Source organism: Mustela nivalis (assembly GCF_964662115.1).
Source record: "Mustela nivalis genome assembly, chromosome: 3".
NCBI classification, from domain to species: domain Eukaryota; kingdom Metazoa; phylum Chordata; class Mammalia; order Carnivora; family Mustelidae; genus Mustela; species Mustela nivalis.
The window spans coordinates 140,315,136-140,335,944 of record NC_139022.1 but is presented as its reverse complement, the minus strand read 5'-3'; the positions used below and the strand labels follow the sequence as shown (position 1 = coordinate 140,335,944).

Genomic DNA, 20,809 nt, shown 5'->3' with positions numbered 1-20,809 from the left:
AACACTCAGATACAGAGGTAGGCAGCTTCTGAAAAGGCCCCCAGTGATTCCCTGCTTCCTGGTGTTTACACCCTTGGTAAATACCTTTCCTTCCTCCTATGGGCTGGACCTAGCAACTCCCTTATAATGAACAGAATAGGCAAAACTAATGGGATGTCACTTCTGAGATGAGGTTCTGCCAAGACTCTGTTCTCTCACTCGGCTCTGTCTCACTCACTTGCTCTCTGACCAAGCTGGCGGCCATGTTGTGAGCTGCCCTGTGGAGAGGCCCACATGGTGGGGATCAGGGGGCAGCCTCCGGCCAACAGCAAGCAAGGAACTGACTCCTGCCAACAGCCGTGGGTGTGAGTTTAGAAGCAGAGATTTCCGCTAGCTAAGCTTGAGAAGACTGCAGCTGACAAGCCTTGACTGTAGCCTTGTGAGCCACCCTGAGCCAGAAGACCAGCAAAGCCACACTTGGGTTCCGGCCTTCCAACAGAAACTGTGAGATAAAGGGTGTTTCAAACCACCACACATGTTATGCAGTGACAGAAAACTAATAGAGATGATTTTTTGAGGAGCAGCCCTGAAATCCATATGGCACCTTGGTACTTAACCCAACTTTCAGGTCTCCCCCTCCTCACCTCTACCCGTTAGAAAGGACACAAATATGCATAAATGTAGATGAGCAATATTTAATAATATACACTATTTACATGTAATGTGCTAATTTTCTTAGTGTTCGCTGTTTCAGCCTTGGCCCTTGGGGAGCCTCCTGGACTTTCCAGAAGGTATGGGGGAACAGAGCCTCAGGCAGGATGGAGAGGTGAATCTGCATGAGACGCCCCAAGACCTTTGCACCAACCTGGCCATTCTAAGGCCATCTTTTGAGCTGAGAGCATGGTGAGTTCCAGCCACCAGCCCCAGGAGCAGGAGGAGGAGCACCTCCTGTGGCTGAAGAAAGAGAAGCAAGAAACTACCAGTTTCTCTGGGGCAAGGGGAAGGGGCTTTCCCTGAGAGAAGTCAGTGAGGGGAACAAAGTCTGGCTTCCAGACTCTCCAGGGCAGTGCCTGATGTCCTCACTGTGGTCAGGAGAGAGGCTCCCCACGGGGCAAGCTTTCTCCATTTCTCTAGGAGAACTGTGTGTTGACAAAGTACGTTTCAGCGGATGTACCTGCAGACTAGAGTCCACTGGAAACACTCTAGACACAAAGCTAGGACTTCCAATCCCCGCTTTATCATCCACTCCTTTTGTGGCCCTCCTGGAAGGAGCCCCTGTCCTTCTGAGCTGTGCTCATCCCCTGGAAGGACACTCCAGGTCAGGGTGGAGGACCCCGGGAAGGGAGGCAGCTCTGGCCATGGCCCCCCGGTCAGATCTGGGCCAGCGGTCCTCAGAGGGCCAGCCCCCCGCCGCTCAGCCACCGTGCCCTCTCTGAGGAGCGCCCGGAGGGGCTGCTGTGCCACAGAGGGCTCCGGCAGATGTGGTCCAGCCTGCTCCTGATGCTGTCCTGCAGCTCCTCGTCACCCAGCAGCACTGCAGCTGCCAGGGCCAGCTGGAAGTACTCGGTGGCATCGTGGGCATCCTAAACCCCATGGCAAGGGGGCAGAGAAGAGACAGTGGTCAGCAAACATTTCCGGGAGAGGATAAGAGGCAGTGCTGGGGACTCGAACTCAAGCTTTGGTCCGCCCCACACACTTTCCACCCCCCTGCCCCTGGTTCCTGGGAGAGCTCCCACCTCACTCTACTGTGGACTGGACAGGTGACAGTGCTCCCTGCAGTGGCCCTCTGCCATGGTCACAGGGTTGGTACCTTACCCAGGCACCTTACCTCAGGCAATCATGAAGCAGCATGGTCCTGGGCCGGGGACCTCAGGGATCCCTAAATAACCCAGGCCACCTAGCCCAGTCACTTCCTGGGACCTCTCAGTGTAACCCCACAGAGCTAATGGTCCCTCCCCCTTTTAGCCACAGGCTAATAGCTGGACCCAAAGGACCCCCAGGAAACAGATAAGTAGAAACATACAGAGCAAAGAGAAACAGGAAAAGGTGAGGAAATCCAGGATGATGTTTGAGTACCAGCATCCAGAACGCCCTAAAACTCCTGAATTTATACTCAAACTTGCCAGTCACTTGAGCCAATAAATTGCCTTTTTTGTTTAAGCTAATTTGAGTTGCGTTCTTCCGCCTGGCAATCCCTAGATTCCCTGGTTGGGCGAACCTGATCAGATGCACTTTGTCCCTGAACCATTTCTCTGGAGCTATGGGACAGAAGCAAGATGGCTGCGAGTCCTTCACTACCCCGTGGTCCCTCCCCACATGGTAGGAATGAGGAACAGATGCTTCTTTGGGTGAGATTCAAAAAGGGATGTCTGGTTCCCATTAACCCTCACAAGTCAATAATTAATTCAGGCCAGAAACAACGTCTGGCAAATAAGAAAAGGACAGCAGAGTTGCCCTGAGGTTCCCCTGGGGGCCAAACACAGGCGTGACTCAGAAGGATATTAAGAGATTAAGGGCCATACTGGTGCAGACAGGGACCTCTGGTAAGGGGAAGCCAATGCCAGAGACAAAGTTTGAGGGCCAGAATGGTAACAGAAACTTCCAGACCACCAACACAGTTCTAGAAGTGGCTGGAAAAATAAGAAGCTCTAAATTCAACTCCTGTTGAACAAACAGGAGGGTCAGGGCTGAGGCCTGGTTAGGACAGAGGCACGCCTGCTTTTATAGACCGCACCTCGCAATCTCAAACGTGGTAGCGTGTCCCCAGATTTCTCCTAGAGTTTCATTTAACTTTATAAGAAGTACACGATGACTGACTAGTTACCCTGTAATATTTTGAAGACGCACTGTTAAGTATTAATTTTTTATTTTAATGTTGGAGCTTATAGTTCCTTTGTTTCGTGTGTTGTGTATTTCCATAGGCCCCTCAGGAACTCCCAGGCACGCGGCAAGGTCCTCATGGTCCCTGCCAGATAAAGTGGCTCCAGAAGTCATAGCAGGGCAGGGAGAAAGAGGAGCTAGGATCTCTCTCCTCATCGGATGGGAGCATCTTTGAGATCTCCCATAGGGCTAAGTGAAAATAGCCATCATGTCTCCAGAGGAGTCATTCCCCACCCTATGAGCTGTGACTTCCCATCTTGGGCCACTCGACTGTACCCTGAAGGTGTCCAGGGAAGAATAGGATGGGAATGCCTCTCTCTCAGGACCTCGGACCTCGTCTTAAGCCTGGCTCTTACCTTCAGCTGGTAAAAGGTGAGTCGCCCCAGGCGATAATACACCTTCACATAGTACAGGGCCTCCTTGGGGCTCTGCAGCCAGGGGGAACAAAGGGACAGAGTCTTCAGGTAGCAGTCCTCAGCCATCTCGTACATGTGCAGGGAGTAGTAGACTGTAGCCAGACGGTGAAAGGCCACCAGCTCCTGCTTCTGATCTCCTAGGAATGGGAAGACCAAGGGAGAGATCTCGCAGCTGACACTTGCTGACATCCAATCACTCACCCAGGCGCTGCTATTTTTTGAAGGTCTTCTAGGGATCGGGGACTTTGCTTGGGATGCACAGAACAAAGCAGAAGAGATCCCTACCCTCATGGGAGGTTCATCGTCTCCTGGGACATAGAAGTTCCTCAAATAATCTCACACTTCCTCACACACAAATTTCACCTGTGGTAAGGGATGCGTAAGAAAACGCCAGGCTCTGGGAGTGACTGCTCAGAGCACGTGTGCTCTTCAAGACTCGAGGACAATGCCCTGAAAAAACTTTCTCTTTATTACAGAAATCTCTGTAACTCAAGGTTCTGGGAAATAATTATCCCCAAGTCCCTGTAATGAGACAAGACTAGCTTGATGGGGTAGCTAAGGATTCTTTGTAATGAATGACTCTGTAGTACAAACGCCTTCACCACATGGAAGTTTCCCCCTTCAGAGAGGTTCCTGGGGCTATCCCCAGAAGCAATCACCCTCTGGCTCCTGCACCAGCCCAAGGTCTCAGATAACTACAGAGAACCCACCCCCTCTCCCTGCCACTTTTAACTTGTGTTTAGAACCTTGTTTCTAATGGGTCTACGATTTGTTACTTTGGTTTTTGGCGGCTCTGTTGTTTTAAAAACCAACTCCTTTAATACACAGTGGCCTTTCAGAGAGAACAAAGGCTTCCCATTGTGTTTCTGGAATATTCGCAAGGTGGCTGTTTGATGCAATTTGAAAAACATCACTTTTAAGCTTCAAAGAGACAAAAGCCAAAAATAAAAGAAAAAATCCAGGGGAGAGAAAATTTTCTGATATGGAAAAATCCAGTCACAGGGAAGTACAGAAAAGGGTGGATATATCTTCCTTTCAGCTTGTGTCCAGGGAGGGACAAAGAGTGTTCAGAGCGGGAGCTGCCTGGGGCTCCCACCGCCTTTCCAGAGATGGCAGACTGGCACTCAGATAAGATTTTCTGCAGTAAAGAAAAAGGTAGGAAAAACAGACAGAGAGCTCTGAAGTGCAATTAGACACAATAAAGTCCAGTGCCATCCACATCTCAAGCCCTTGAGAATGCCCAGAAGTCCCTTCTAGAATCCTCTCAGAAGACTCCATTTGCCCCTACATCGAATCAAACCTTCTCTAATCAAACCTGCTTTTCCTCAAGACCAACATTCAAGAGGACGGGGTTTTTTTAATTTTTTTTTTTTTTAATTCTGCCTTTTTCCTATTCTAATGGCACACATTGTTTCCTACCAGCGTCTGTGGTCATTACAAGCTTTTTCAGCTACACAGTGAGTTAGGTTCACGGGAGTTTGATCTTCATTTACTTTTCAATTCCACGCGGAAAATGTGCTTTCGACTAACCGTCAGCCCATTAAAAATTTAGGGCAGAGGCCTCTAGTAACAGGGGCACTGCCTGTGCACAGGATAACATACCATTTACCCTGAACTGGGAATAAACCCAACAGAGGAACCATCCCCATTTGCAAATGACACACTTGCTTACAACAGAGATTGCAGTCGAACCCGGGATGCGAACCCACATGGTCTGACTCCAGAGCCTCTGTTGTTACTGCTTCGTCATTCCCCCGTTGGATAAGCCTTTAGCCCTCTCATTCAATATGGCCGACCATCAGGACCAACCTACCTATGACCGTGCTGAGTCTGGCTGCCAGGGTGGCAAACTCCAAAGCCTTCTCATAACCTTCTAGGCTGATCTGCAGCTCTGTCAGCTTGTTGAAAACCCGGAGCTCTGTTCTCATGGCCTTCATCCTCCTCGCTAAAGGAATGGCCCCAGCCTGAGAACAGAAGCACATGGAAGCTTAGTCCAGCTAAAAATCCTCGGTATAGGCCATACTCTAGGAGGCTTACATTCTGCTGGTAAGGGTTGGGGGGATGGCTGTGTTTCCATGCATGGCTCTTCACAGCTCACTCTCCTGGTCCTTGCTCTTGGTTGCTCTGCCCAGATTTAGAAGTAGGAGAATTGAAGGTCATGTGACCTCCTAAGACATTTCCTAAGATGACATTTCTTGAGGCCACGTGGGAATGTAGTCACCTCCCAACCAGGTGATCCATTAGCACCCACAGTGCCATCTGTGGGGTATGCCCATGGTGTCAGAGAGTGCCCAACAAATGGTCATTTCTATTATTTTTATTATGATAGAATTGTAGGCAGGTCACTTCATCTCTCTAGATTTAATTCTTTCATCTATAAAGTGCATATGAAAATGACTAGCTCAATAGTCAGGGACATGCTTCTTGTTCTCCCCACCCCTAGGTCAGTGCCTGGCATGTACTGGGTGCTTGATTAATGTTTGATGACTGAATAAAGATCTGAACAAGCAAATGAATGCATAAATAAAATTTTAGGGTCAAATAAGATCATGAGGTTTCCAACCTTCAGTCAGTGATGAACAATTACAATTTTGACATATCTGCTTAACATATGCACAATTATTTAATTACTATTATTTTTAAGTCGACTCTCTTTTACTACTTTACCTCATCCTTGTCAATAATATCTGTGAAGTCATGGGTTTGATGTGCTGGTGTTACATACTTTTAATTTTTAAAACATATGTGAATGCACACTTGATAAAAACATAATAAAACAAAAGTATTCCTCTGGGGAACCGTCATCTCCCACCATGACACCAGTTGTACACAGGAACATTCTGGTAAACACAGAACTATGCCAAAAATGCTGAAGTACAGCATACCCAAGAGGTGTAATTATTTTGGTGTGTTTTCCCAGAAAGGACAATTTATCAAATCTAGGAATGACAGAGTTTATCGACCCCTTTTTTGAGAGCCTATTGATTGGAAAAAGGAAGAGCGCATGGGCACTGGATGAGGAAGGAAAGGAAAGGAAAAGGGATCCCAGCATGAGAAGGGACAGGGACCCCAGGCCACATGACCCTGCCCACATTTGTTCCAGGGTCCAGGTGGGTGCATGGTGCAGCCCAGGACTTACTCGGTAATACTCCACGGCACAGTGTCTGTGGCGTGTCCCATTGAAGAACACATCACCTGCTTCTTCATAGAGTTTGAGAGCCAGAGAGGGCTCCTCAGACTTCAAGGCCTTCTGTATGGCTGCCTGGATGGGACAGAGACAGGTGTCAAGGCAGAGAGGCCTTCCAAATATGCACAGGAGTGGCCAGAGTGACATCCTAACCACCTGGTTTAATGCTCTGCTCACATCCTCCAAATGCTGAATTGTCCTCCACGCTCACAGGACCAGTAGGAAGCCTTTGCAACCTCCTAGTCCAGCATTTCCCCATCATGGTACGATGGTATTAGGAGACCTAGAGACAGTTTTGAGCAGTACATAGACAAACATTTTATGTTTTAATAGTTCAGTATTTACTTTGATGTGTTTTAGAGGAAAAGCTGAATAATACATCCACACCTGTGACTTCAGATAGTGTTACTTAGTGTAAAAAACTAAGTTGACTTGAAGTTGAGTCAAAGAAAATAGTAACAATACAGAAAATACATGAACGTGGCCAAGCCATGAACTTCGCCTACAAATGACTGCAGTTTGGAAAACAGTGATCTCATCCGACACCTGCACTTCACAGATGGAGAAACTGAGGCTCAGAAAGGCAAAGGAAACTGTGTTTACATAATAGTTAGTGGTAAAGACATCCTGGTGCCCTCCAGCCCCATACCCTTCTCTTGGCACCCAGGAGCTCTTGCTCTCTCAGGCACTTCCATATTGCATCTAAACAGAATTTGGAGACGAAGTTCAAGTGGGGGATGGACCTCAGAACATCTGTAGCACCGCTACGGGACCTCAGAGAACCTGAGGTCAAGAATGGCCCTACAGAACAGCAGGCAGCAATCTGGGATTGTGAAGGCCTGGGACCGGGCCTGGGCAGGGAGTCAATGGGGCAAGACCCCCCTGTAAATGTTACTGCATAGCTACACAGTGGAACAGGCGAGGAGATGGGATCCTGCCATCTGGAGGTGCTGCCGCCGAGCAACGCACGACCCCATGGCTCCCTCTGGGCCTCTCCTCCTGGAGAGGGAAAGGTGAGACCTAATTATCTGCTCTCTGAAATCCCTTGCAGCTCTAACTTCCCATGGCAGAAGAATGTAGAGACTGAGAGCAAAGGCATTATGTCACAATGTCAGTGTGCGGTTCTCACGACTTACCAGCCGTATCACCTTGAGTACGTTACTCAGGCTCACTGAGCCACATCCATAAAATGGGAGGTTGAGTAGAAACTCTTGCTGCATTTGGAATGAGGGTTCAACTACAGCAGGTATGTGACATGCTTGCAAAGGCACTGTGCACAGTGAGCTCACACTCAATGTCACACAGCCATAGTTACTACTCTATGGACGTGGGTTTGTGTGAGCTTAGTAATAAGGGCAATAATAAGAGAGTAAATAAGAAATGGGAAGGAAGAAAACTGGCGTATTTTCAATGGAACAAATAATATATAACATCATAATGTCAGCATTATGTAGATAACAGAAATGATTATTAAAAAGAAAAAATCCAAGGGATTTTTAACAATATATTTTTAATAATAATGTTAAAATACCATTTATTAGCAAGACAGGAAACAACGTGTGTTGGAGAGAATGTGGAGAAAGGGGAACCCTCTTACACTGTTGGTGGGAATGCAAGTTGGTGCAGCCACTTTGGAGAACAGTGTGGAGATTCCTTAAGAAACTAAAAATAGAGCTTCCCTATGACCCTGCAATTGCACTGCTGGGTATCTACCCCAAAGATACAGATATAGTGAAAAGAAGGGCCATCTGTACCCCAATATTTACAGCAGCAATGGCCACAGTTGCCAAACTGTGAAAAGAACCAAGGTGCCCTTCAACGGACAAATGGATAAGGAAGATGTGGTCCATATACACTATGGAGTATTATGCCTCCATCAGAAAGGATGAATACCCAACTTTTGTAACAACCTGGATGGGACTGGAAGAGATTATGCTGAGTGAAATAAGTCAAGCAGAGAGAGTCAATTATCATATGGTTTCACTTATTTGTGGAGCATAACAAATATCATGGAGGACAAGGGGAGACGGAGAGGAGAAAGGAGTTGGGGAAAATTGGAAGGGGAGATGAACCATGAGAGACTATGGACTCTGAAAAACAATCTGAGGGTTTTGAAGGGGTGGGGGGTGGGAGATTGGGGGAGCCAAGTGGTGGGTATTATGGAGGGCACGTATTGCATGGAGCACTGGGTGTGGTGCATAAACAATGAATTCTGTTATGCTGAAAAGAAATTAAAAAAAAAAAAAGAAAAAATCAAGTAATTGTGAAACATTCACAATGCATACATCTAATAAAGGGGTTTCATGAATGACATATAAAGAACTTTTAAAAATCAATAATAAAAACGCATCAATAAAAGAATGGGAAAAAATCTTGAGCAGACAAAAGAAAGTATAAAAATGGTCAATAGGACACAAAAAGGCACATAACATGATTTGTCATTGGGGAATTATTAAATAAAGCACAATGAGAAAATGAAAAAAAAAAAAAGAATTTACTAAGTCCCAAGCATTTAGTAAATGCTTGCTTCGCATAGGCATTTATGCAAGTGATGCACCTAAACCTTACCTTAAGAGACTGGGTTTGCTTTGCCCATGAAGACACTGAGGTCCCATGACAGCTGATGTAGCAAACCCAAGGTCACACAGTCCAGAATCAATGGCCCTGTTATTGGATTCCAGGCCTGTCCCTCCCCAAAGCCCAGAATTTTAATCACTACACTCTACTGTATCTCAGGTATTAAAGGAACACAAGAAAAAAAGACTGGAAGAGGACGATAATGTTAATGCCTTGAACACATCAACCTTGCCTCATATTGCAGCAAAACCCCAAAGTCAAGTTGTGTATTGAGCTCAGCAAAAATAGATCTACTTGACATGACAGATGACTGAGTCTCCTACCACATTCTTAGAGAGTTCATACAGGTCTCTGGGACTCAGGGACTGCCAGTCACCAGACCACCCTGGTCTCTATCTTCTGCCCATGGAACATCCCAGGGTCGACCCTCCAAGGCCTTAGCATGGATATCACCACTCTCTAGCTACATCTGGTCACTTTGGAGGGTAGATCTATCTACCCTGGCCCAGGTGGGCAGGTAAGCTCTGCAGGAGTCCTACCTGCAGGTACAACTCCACCAGCTCGTCCTCCTGCATGAGGTAGTGGAGTCGCCCAGCTCCAAGCCAGGCCTCAGCAGCTTTGTCTTTCTCCCCAAGGTCAATGAAGATACGCAGGCTCTCCTTGATGCAGGTGAGAGACTTCCTGAGAGACCTGGGGTGACAGACACAGACCCATTAGCTGTGAGTCAAGGAACCTCTCCAAGGGGCCTTGGAGTCATTCAGCACCATAGGAAACTGAGGCTCTGGGAGGGAGTGACATTGACCCAGGTCATCCAGAAAGGTTGGACCCTGATTTGAATCCTAGCTCTGCCTCAAACATCTGTGCAAGCTTGAGAACATATTTAAAAACAAAACAAAACAAAACAAAAAAACAGAAAAACCTCTCTGTGCCTTAGTTTCCCCATATGTAGGATGAGGGTATCATTGTACCTGACTCAGAGGATTGGTGGAAGAATTAAATGGGATGGAGAAACTGGAGTGCCAAGAACAGTGCCTCCCACAGAGTAAGTAACAGTAATGAATGCTCATGTTAGTTGTCACTTTCATTAGTAAGGCCCATGGTCCATCCATCTTTCAACCGCACTATGGGAAAAACGATGATTTTCCCATAAGCACCTATAACATATAGGGGATGCCAAATGCATATTTACTGAACAAACGCATGAACAAATAACTATGGTGGTAACTTTAAATGCTCAAAAAAATGCTGATGTTTTGTTAAAGAAGAAAAAATCAAAGAAGGGCAAGAGTTTCAAAAGGTTGATGCTTAATGGAGGACTCTAATCATCTGGAAAATTGTCTTAGAAAACTCTTCTCCCATGACAGGCATTAATGACAATATGAGGCACAGGTAATGTAGTGTGGCACATATTCGGAATTCTAGAACAAGAAGGAACATTGAACATCATCTCATAGTTCTCTGTTCCAGCAGCAATTAGAATCACCCAGATCTTTGAACATACCAACACAGGCAAAGTGACCCCAGTGTATTGACACGCCATGGTAGCTAGGAGACTTTGGGAGCATTTTGTCAAAGCTCAGTAACAACTTAACTGCAAGATCCAACCCAACCCCTTATGTTATAGGGAAACAGGCCCAAGGGTAGGAAGTAATTTGCACAAGGTTGCACAACACTTCAGGGGAAGATTCAGGGGTAGAATTCCCTTCTCTTCAGTCCCAGCCCAGACCTCATCCCACAGTGCCTACCCTTCTCTGAGACTCATGGCACTCCATCAGCAGCATTATCTGGGAGTTTATTAAAAACACAGACCCCTAGGGTGCCTGGGTGGCTCAGTGGGTTAAAGCCTCTGACTTCAGCTCAGGTTATGATCCCAGGGTCCTGGGATCGAGCCCCGCATATGGCTCTCTGCTTGGCAGGAAGCTTGCTTCCCTCTCTCTCTCTCTTCCTACTTATGATCTCTGTCTGTCAAATAAATAAATAAAATCTTAAAAAAACAAACAAACAAAAAAACACACAGACCCCTAGAGCTATCTCAGACTCACTAAGTCCTAATAATTATAGATGCAAGCCCTGAATCTGATTTGTAATGCACTGAGGTTGTCTGTTATTGTTAAAGTCTGAGAACCACTACTCCAAACCATACAGATCCTTCTAGAAACACTGGTCCTCATCAACTGACTGTATAAACACTCGGAGTTAGGAGGTCCTCACCGAACCTCATGATGGACAGCTCAACCCCAGCCCCTTCATGCACACTGATGGAAACAAGCATCCCCTTCAACTGATGCAGTCCTGATTTATCTTGATGAAGAGGCAGCTATTGGCCTTCTAGAGAAAGTGCCAGCTGTTTGGCCCTTGGGAGTCTAAAGAAGAAAGAAATCAGGTTTTCCCCACTGCCCAGCTCCCAGTATGACATCCAGGATGGACACAGGCTACCCTCTCTCAAGTGTTAGAATGTCAGACTTGCTGCTGAGACCACGCCAGGAGCTGAAAGCTGCAGGCAATGCTGGGCTATTCGCTGGCCTCCCTGGTTGAGCTAGGACAAACATGGGCCTCTTTTTATCACTGAAGCCCTGTTCTTCTCTTGCCTGCTTTGTACCGCCCCCTCCCAGACCTCAAGCACAGTTTCCAAGCACTGCTCTTCCCACTCTCACTGGAACAGTTGATGAAGACAGAACACATATATCTCATCCTCCTATTTCCTGCTCTGCTTTCCTTTATTACCATTTGCTGTCCTGGGAGACCCTTAGGCTATGGTTGTTTTCTCCAGACCCCCAGGGAGCAAGATTTGGGTTATAGCAAAGAAGCCAATTACAGAGGAAGAGAGGAACTTTGCTTCTTAGACCTTTTCTCTCCAAGCTCACTATGACTGCGGATGAGAGATCAGTATTTCCAAGAAACCCCCAATAAAGGCAGGCAGAACTTACAGAAGCCTAGCTACTCACACAGCACCATCAAGACTCCTTGTGCATGCAAGGTGCCTCCCACCAGCATGTACACCTGACCCATGATGTCCAATAAAAACACACATGAAGTTCTGGACATGGGAGGTGGTTTCCAGTCTCCTTGGTCTTGTCATGCCAGCCATCGCCAGCCTTTGTCACCTCATTCATTTGCATATGCCAGTAGCCCATGGCATGTCACCCACCAGCTTGGCCTGAAATGGCTCAACGACCCAGTTCCTTCAGCCCTGCCTGCCGCAGGCTCTAGGTGTGGTTTAGTTCCCAAATCAGAAGAAGAAAGGAGCCTGCTGGGGCGGGGGTGGGGGAGGGGGTGACAGCCTTCATCCCAAATGTGCACTCCTGGGCCACCTATGCCTAGGCCCTGTCAGGGTGTCTCTCCTCTTCTCCAATCCTGAGTCCTCTGTTTCCCATTTCTCCTTTCCCTAAGTTTTGGTCTAGTATTACAGCTAGGTCCTATTCCTTCCTTCCCACCTGGCCCTCAGCCATGAACTTGTGGCCAAGTGACTCTGATGTACCTGCATTCCCAGACTTCCTCTTTCCCTCCCCTACCGGGGTTTTCCAGATCCCTGCCCCACCCGAATGAGCGCCTGTCTGACCTCTGGGCCCAGCCCTCACTCACTGGTCCTGCCCCATTGCCATAATAAGAACAGCTCCTCGCCAAGGGCTGACCCTGTGCCAGGGGTTGACATACGAATTTTCAGTATACATTCTGAAAACCTGTACACATCCTCCCATGTAAACCTCAGAAACACTAAACCATGAGGGACTTTAGCCCATTATACAAATAAGGAAACCCAGTGGGGACTTTTTATCTTGTCCAAGTTTGCACTGTTCATTTCTAAAGCTTCACGCTGAGCCCTCTGCGGTTTTGTCTCGTAATACGTGACAGTAATTGTTCCCTGATACTTACTGAGCATTCAGCATGCATTATTGCATGTAATCATCACAGCAACACAAGGCGAGTGGTAACATTATTACATCCATTCTTCTCGTGGGAAAAATAAGGCTCAGAAAGGGTAAGGAACAAGGAGTGGGTAATAAATGCTGTTTAAACCAGAGTGTGACCCTGAGAATCTCACTCCAAAACCCCACACACTCCTTCAAGCAGGGCTCCATCGTGGGCTCCGAAACCAGCCTATGGTAAGGTTTCTGCTTCTTTTTTTTTTTTTTTAATATTTAAAATAATTTATTTGACACAGAGAGAGAGAGATCACAAGTAAGCAGAGAGGCAGGCAGAGGGAGAGGGGGAAGCAGGCTCCCTACTGAGCAAAGAGCCCGATTCGGGGCTCGATCCCAGGACCCCGAGATCATGATATGAGCCACCCAGGTGCCCCAGGTTTCTTCTTCTTTTACCAGTCCAACAACCTGGAAGTTTTGAAGAACATAAGCTACTTCAAACCCTGAACAAAGTTTCCTCACCTACAGAAGTGGTGGTGAAGTGCATCCTAGCCTCGTGAGCAAAGGAGGACACATCAGTGAAAGCAGTTCTTTCCTTGCCTGGGATTACAGAAATGTCCGTGATTGGTTGTGTTCGTTACACTGAAAACCAAATGGTGAGGCATTTCCCTTTTTTGTTCCAAGGGAATAAGGAGCGTAAGAATGAGAATAAAAGCCAGGATTAATGACTTTGGGGCTACGGTTATATTCATGTGCAAAGAACTATTACTTTGTGAGGTGTTACTGCATGCCAGGCATGTCTTCTTTCTAAAGATAACATGCACGTCCTCCATGGCACCTACCACCATTTATAGGATACCTTTGGTTAATATGGACATAAATATTGTCAATTTCTTGAACTAGTCTGTAAGCATTGTGAGCTTAGGGACCATATCTCTCTGTCAGGTGTCCGGGCTATAGTAAATGCTCAGTAAATTCTTATTGCATTTATTCAATAGCGCTTCAGAATTCCCATGGATCCCACCTGGTTCAGCTCTAGAACAAGGTACAGTCTGCATTATGCCACCTGAACACAAAAAGCAAGATCCCCAAGGTCTGTGTTTTGAGAGATCAAAAACACTAGCTCCTACAGTTGTCACCCTGGAGGCAGAGAGAGCAAGACTCTAAAGGTACTGGACAAAGGGACAGCAAAGTATTCCAAGGCAAAACCCCAAAGGCTGGGCCACATCATCTTCTTTCATTCTGTTCCTACAGTTCCCTGTGCCCCACACAGTTATCCTGAGAGTACACGTTGCTTGGCAAGTGCCATGTGCTCACTGAACGCATCAGTCTCCATTACGACCGCCATTTTCACTATGGCTGCTCGCTGTCCCAGTCCGGAGGCCCACTGCTCCCCACCCCAGCACTCCCATACTCCCTCCTTGGGCATGGGCTGGAGGCTTCTCTCTCCTCCACTACTCACATCCACTTGAACACCCTCCTTCCTCAAACCTACAGAATGCCTTCCAAATGTGTCCCCACCTTTCCACAGCTATTGCTGGTCCCTCCACCCAAAATGCTTGTTCTCTTACCCTCCTCCACTTTCCAAAATCTTACTCGTCCCTCATGGCCCTCCTCAAACATCACCGCCTTCATGAAGCCTTCTGTGACCGATCCCCAACCCTCAGCTGAAAGTGTCCTCTTCTTTCCCTCCACATCGGCCCCCACAGATGCCTGCCACCTCGCCCAGGAGTGTTTGCTGCTTTTGAGATTCATGAGGATGGAAACCTCACTGGGAGAATTTAGTTGAAGAAATCTGTCTGTATATCAAGACCCACTTTATGCATATCTCCTAGAAATCAGGGCCAGAAAAACATTTGCTCCAACAAATACATTTGTTTCTTTTGGGGTTTTGTTTGTTTGTTTTTGTTTTTTTAATCAGATGGCGAGAACCTCTTGTGGCTTTCCCCTTTCTACCTCAGCTACCAGGAAGCTTACAGTGAAATTACAGTAACCCCTCCAGGTGTGTGCAAATACTGTTTACCTGTGTCTGCCGGGCACCCTGTAGGAGGAGATGATTTATACATGCTAAGTAAGTGTAGACTCATAGCACATTCTCCCTGATGGACCAAGCTTCTCGTAAAGGAGTAAGGACCCTTTGTTTGCAGGGTTTCCTCTGACACCTGAGGCACTTCTCCATCTACTTCTTCAGCTCACTCACTTGGGGGTAAAGCAGGAGCAGGGGAGATTTACGTCTTCCCAATTACACAACCAAAACCTCAGAGATTAGACTTCTAGAAGATTAGGGTTAAAGATTCCCATTTGAATCAACTTCCAGAACAATGGAATGAGGATAGCCAAAAACCCATTCCCCATAAAAGGACATTCAAAAGGTGTCCTAGAATGAAAGCAGTGTCACACTGGGGCCACACATCCTGTCCCCTCCCATGCTGTAAGGATTTGCAACTCCCTTCCCGGAGCAGAAGGCAGAGACACTTGGAGATCTGGAGGACACCTGATTCTTGCAAGAGAGGGAAAGGGTGAGGGAGACAGAGTGAGGGGAACAGAGAGAGGGAAAGAGAGAGAATTTGTTATCTGATTATTAGCGGTCTGGTTGTGCCCAAGGCTGCCACATTGCCTAGAAAAGCAACACTTGTCATTCAATTAGCTTCTTCTCAACCACCTCCCTGGTAGCAATAATCCCGGCTCTGTTTTAGATGTCCCTCATAATTATGAATACAATGCCACGATACTAATCTGTTGCCAAATGAAGTCGGACATCTTGTAAACCATGCAGAGTGTAATGGAATCAATTAAAGACCTGTTGGGAAGCAGAACTGAACGAGGGGTAAGCAGATCCCAGCCAGCAGGAGATGAGAGAAGAGAAAGGCAGCAGGACATGGCGGGATACTTCACATGGGAATAATTTAAAGATCAAGAGGTTGAAAGAAGCTGCCCAGTGGGACAGATACGTTTTGGTATATTTTGCACAAAGGAGCCTTTTGAAGAGAGGTCTGAAAAGTCCGTCACAAAGGATCGTTCACGGAGCTGTTAGGCAATTCTGCCCAACCCAAGCTAAAAGTCAGCGCTCCTTTGGGAGTTGAATCTGTGACTTAACCACAGGGCTGCCATTCTCACCTAAGTCTCTTCACGAAATGGCGGAAATAAACTCAGTTCTGTCATTTCTGGCTTCACTTTAGAGGGAGGGTTCCAAATCAAACTTCGTTACAATGAAGCTATCCCCACCTGCCCATGCATCGATTTACTTTGGGCTGTTCCTCTAATACCCACCTGTCCTCAGGTAACCAAGGCCTCCTGAGGGTGCCAGCCTGGGTGTAACTGGCATGTCTCCGAGTTAGGGACCCTCAGCCAGAGTCACATGATACTGGTTACACACACACCCAAGCAGCTGTAACCCAGCCAATGTCACCAAGCCGCCTCTACGGATCGGGCCCTGTCCCAAGTGTTCCATGGGAGTTGACTCATTTATTCCCCACATGACTACTAGAGTGTAGACGCCACCATTATTGTCTTTGATGAGGAAGCTGAGGTAGGGCGAAACGAAGTAGCTTGCTCAGAGGCACACAGCTAATCAGTGAGAGAGGACACCGTGCAGTGGCCGCAGGACCCACGCTCTTTTCCCTGATGCCATAAACACACCATGAGCCTGCGAACTTTACTTCCAGAGGAAGAGAATGCTATTTCTCTTGAAGGAAGATGAGCTGTGTCTAGGCCCGTCCTCAAGCCCCACTCACCTGGCCGTGTTCAAGTTCCGATAGAGCTGCCCGAGGGACTCCAGCAGCCTTCCCTCCATCTCTCGGTCCCTGAGTTGCTGAGCCAGGGTCAGCCAGTGCTCGTGGTAGGTGATGCAGGCCTTGGGGTTTGGGCATACAGAGCTGTAGAAATGGCAGAGGGATTTGGTGACCTGAAGCTGACCTGAACATAAAGCGGGGACATGAATGAGATCGCTTGAGATAGGATGAGGGCAAAGCGTGCTCTCACACTTTTCTCTAAAGCTCCCAGTAGCACAGGACATACTCACTCTTTAGGTGTCGATGCCTTAAGCCAAACAGCAATGCCATTTCATAACAAAGGCGGCCACTGGCCAGCTGGCGTCCATGCACCAGAACTTGGGCCAACCAGAGAAGGACCTGTACTAATTCCATGTCTGTCTCCATGCTGGTCTGGAGTTCAGAATAGAGTCGGATGGCCTGCAAAAAATAGTCCTTGGCTGGCTGCTCAGCCCAGGACTTAAGGGTCAGGTGGCCAAGATTGGCCAAAGTCACCGCCTCGTTACGCACATTCCCCATTTCCTGAGCTCTGTTCAAGGCCCGGAGATAGCTCTTGGCTGCCCTGTTCACCCGGCCTTCACCTTGAAGGGCAAGTCCCAGGAGGTTATGGACCACCCCCTTTTGGGTGATACTGTCTGTCTCCTTCTGGGAGTATAGGAGTGGCTCAAGGATGTCCAAAGCCTTTTTTGCCTGGCTGGCTAAGAGATACACCCATGCCAGGCAGAGGGAAGACTCGAAGGCTTCCTGCTCACTCAGCAGCTGCCCTAGCACCAAGGCCTGCCTCAGGTAGTGGATGGCCCCATCAGGAGACCTATGTTGGAGGTACACTTTGGACAGGATGAGACACAGGGCCCTCTGGGTGCTCCAACTGGCTTGCCCCTCACAGGCAGCCAGTGCCTGCCTGAGTGCTGGACAGGCCAGGGCAGAAATTTCACCCCAGCTTGAAGAGGGAACTCCAAGGAGCTTGGTGGTGTTCTGGAGAACCAGGTAGACCTGCCAAATTGGAAAAGCCATCCCTTGGCCGCTCTGGGTGCCACGTTCCTGGACAGAGGCCACTGTGAGGTGCGGGAGATACTTCTTATCGTACAGAAAACTCAAGACGGTTGCTGTAGCCTCCAAGTCAGGAGGGTGTCCAGAAAGGAGCTGCAGGCGCTCAGCGAAGGGCAGGACCTCCTCATGGCGGCCCAGGCTCAGGAGCAATCGGATGGCCAGGAAGCAGGCCCTGGCCTCCAAGGGACAGCTGCCTGTCACAATACCCTGGCGTAGTACGTAGGCCACCACATCGAGCTCATTTTTGGTACTAGACTCCCGGTCAGGTAGACAGGCCAACAGGGCCCCTGCTTTTTCCAGCAGAGCCGAGCCTCTATGCCTCAGCCTCTGCCTCAGATAGATGGCAGCCAGATTGGTGTACAGAGCAGCCACCAGGGATAGGTCTTCAAACGTCCCATCGAGGACGTACATAGCCTCCTCAAAGTACACCCGGGCCTGAGAGAGCTTGACCTTCCTGACACTCAGCCGGCCGAGGAGGAAGCAGAGCCGGGCGTGGGCCCAGGTCCTGCGGCCCCGCTTGGCCCACTTCCTTGAGGCCTCCAGGTAGGCCACAAGTTCGTCCTCCTCAGAGAAGCTGTAGAAGGAAGACGTGAGGAAAGAGAAGGAGAAATCATAGAGGCTCTTGAAGTGGTCAGCATAACCCTCGTGATCCAGAAAAGCCAACATGGGGGCGAAGTTCTCTGCTTCCTCCTCTTCCTGACCAGTGTTTAGGTCTACGAGCAGTTCCGGGTCATCGAGGTCATCGGGCTCAGGCAAGTGATAGCTGTCCGAGGCAGCTGAGAGGAGCTCCTCCTCCAGGCTGGAGTCCTCAGAGCTGCTGGACTGTCTGGAGCCCATGGCCTGATGCTCCTCCCAGGCTCTGCCAGGCCTGGCCTCCTTGAAGCCTTCCGGTTGGGACGCTGTAAGGGACAGGCAGAGTTGAGCAACATGAGCACGTGCAACTGTGGCGGCCAGCTCCTGGCAAGAGGACAGGATGCTGTTCTGAAGGACGGGAGGTCAGGTTCAGCATGATCTCTACTCACCACTTAGATCATTTGGAAGATTCTGGATGGATTCAAACCCACCTGGATAGAGATGCAAGACAGAGCTGGTGTTAGGTCAGAATGGGCCACCATGCCCATGCCTGCCGATGCACCCCAGACCCGTGGTTCCTGGGGACACTTTGTGTTTAAATTTCTCTGAGAAACTGAGCAGAATTCTCTCCGTCATCAATTTAACAGCTCTAGGGACCTGCGGAGCTTCTTGGTTAAGCCGCTCATTTTACAGTTGGGAACTGAGGGAGAACTAAGACTCAGAGCCAGAAAAGAAAAACAGAGAGGCTAGAAACACGAACTCTTTTCCAGGAGGTGGGGGTATGAGGAGGATGACGGACTCCGAAGGCCCAAATCTCCCAGCTAGCGGACAGCAGAGCCATGAATAAAACCTGTGGCATCACCTCCCATCGCCATGTGTACCTGCCTCCTTCCTCCCGCCCCCATGCACGCCTCATCCATCCTCTCAGCTGCCAGGGACTGCAATACGACACAGGACTAGGTGAGCAAAAGTGACTAATGAACAAAAGAGAGTGAAGGGGCATCTAAGGGTCCCAGTTCCATCCCCTGAAGTGACTTCGTGGGATGAGGTGGAAGAAGGGACAGTCTGGAGCAGAGTTTCAGACATTCTGCGTCTGAGGGACTCACAGGAGCTCTAGGCCGAGAAGGAAGTCGATCTGTAGCCAGAGGGAAAAGGCTGAGACTTGCGAACACAGATTTAGGAACCCCAGCGTGTCCTGAGGAATGGGTCCCAGTCGTAGGAGAAGCATTTGGGCAAGAAGGCAAAGCAGCTGGGGGAGGGGAGTTTGTGAAGGAATCGGAGAATCGCCAGCATTTCCCAGCAGGTGGGAGGCAGCAAAGGCACACTCTGAGAGGAAAGAAAAGACACAGAGATCAAGGTGGCTCTGCGACAGCCACCCAACGTTACAGAAGCAGAAGGCTAGGTGAGAATCAAGAAGACACCTTGGGTTTGGCAGCAAAAAACAGAACCCTCTTGAGTGTAACTGTGGAGGTGAAGCCTAACCGTGGAGGGGAAGGCCAGATTCACGCCTCCAATTCTTCCCTCCCCTGCCCCCGCCCCCGCGCCAGCTCCCAGGACAGGGGCTGCTGGAAATGAGATTCTACCTCTCCCTGACCAAGAAGCAACAGCCGCCTATGCCCTCACTCTGGGCTCTCTGGTGGGCTTTGCGGACACCAGGTCAAGCCTCGGCACCAGGTCAAGCCTCGGCCTACCGCTCTAAGAGTCGTTGTAGCTACTTGAGATCTGTAACCTGCAAAGGTAGAAGGGCTCGCCGCCAAACATGGCAGAGCTAGGGAGCTGGCTTTGTGCCCTGGCCCTCGTTGACATTGAGAACACGTGCCAATCTGACTCCAAGCCAGGGCCACCAAGGACGCAATGGGCATGAGTTACAAAAGATGCTCCCTCTGGGAGGAAGAATTATAAAGGGCACACCTTCCCCGGGGCAGAGCGAAGCTGGAGTTTACCAATAGGACGCCCCTCTGCTGGTTGCCATGGTGCCAGGAGACCCCTGCGTCATCATAAGTCTCGGCCCTGCATCCATCAGAGCGGCGCTCCAGGTCTTTACAGAGGAAGCAATGGGCTGCCTGGAACCTGCCCCTACCATTGGATCGGCAGTTGGTGGACCCCTTAGATCCAAGCCTGTGGCCTGCCCATGCCCAAGGCACACCCAAATTCCTCCTGGATTTTCAGACCCAGCTCTCCCTCCCAGGAGGTGCCCGTAGCTTCAGCTTCCTGGTTCAGCCTGGTGGCTGGTGTGGTCTATTTGTGGCAAGAAAGTTCGCATCTAGGTGCTCCTCGCAAATGCCCCGTGTGCATGGTGACCCTGACGCCCACCTCTGCCCCAAGGAGTGGACCTGACACTGCTTCTGCCGATTCTTTCTTCTGTGCCCATGGACTGTGCCCCATCTAATCTGCCCCCACGGCGTGGGGACACAGTACCGCCATTGCTGAAGAGATGGAGAAACACGAGTCCTTCCTCCAGCCACTGTCACAAGGTGAATGCACTTCCTGACACAGTGCAGTGGGCCCTCCCAAAGT

General features: G+C 48.9%; 1 protein-coding gene across 4 annotated transcripts in view; it reads right to left on the bottom strand.

The window, feature by feature from the left end:
- Nucleotides 1–660: 660 nt before the first annotated feature.
- SH3TC2 (SH3 domain and tetratricopeptide repeats 2) overlaps nt 661–20,809 on the bottom strand; it is a 52,886-nt gene continuing 32,737 nt past the window's right edge. For 2 of the 4 annotated variants that reach the window (XM_082724309.1, XM_082724308.1), the window contains exons 10-17: nt 18,742–18,783; nt 16,921–18,618; nt 16,634–16,814; nt 9,579–9,729; nt 6,415–6,537; nt 5,089–5,239; nt 3,216–3,412; nt 661–1,562 (exon numbers count right to left, since the gene is read on the bottom strand). In XM_082724309.1, the coding sequence (XP_082580435.1) occupies nt 1,371–1,562; nt 3,216–3,412; nt 5,089–5,239; nt 6,415–6,537; nt 9,579–9,729; nt 16,634–16,814; nt 16,921–18,618; nt 18,742–18,783 (2,735 nt within the window). In that variant the 3' untranslated portion in view covers nt 661–1,370. Of the gene's footprint in view, nt 1,563–3,215; nt 3,413–5,088; nt 5,240–6,414; nt 6,538–6,567; nt 6,746–9,578; nt 9,730–16,633; nt 16,815–16,920; nt 18,619–18,741; nt 18,784–20,809 lie in introns of those variants that run through there. The other 2 variants (XM_082724310.1, XR_014309937.1) reach the window with 2 other exon arrangements.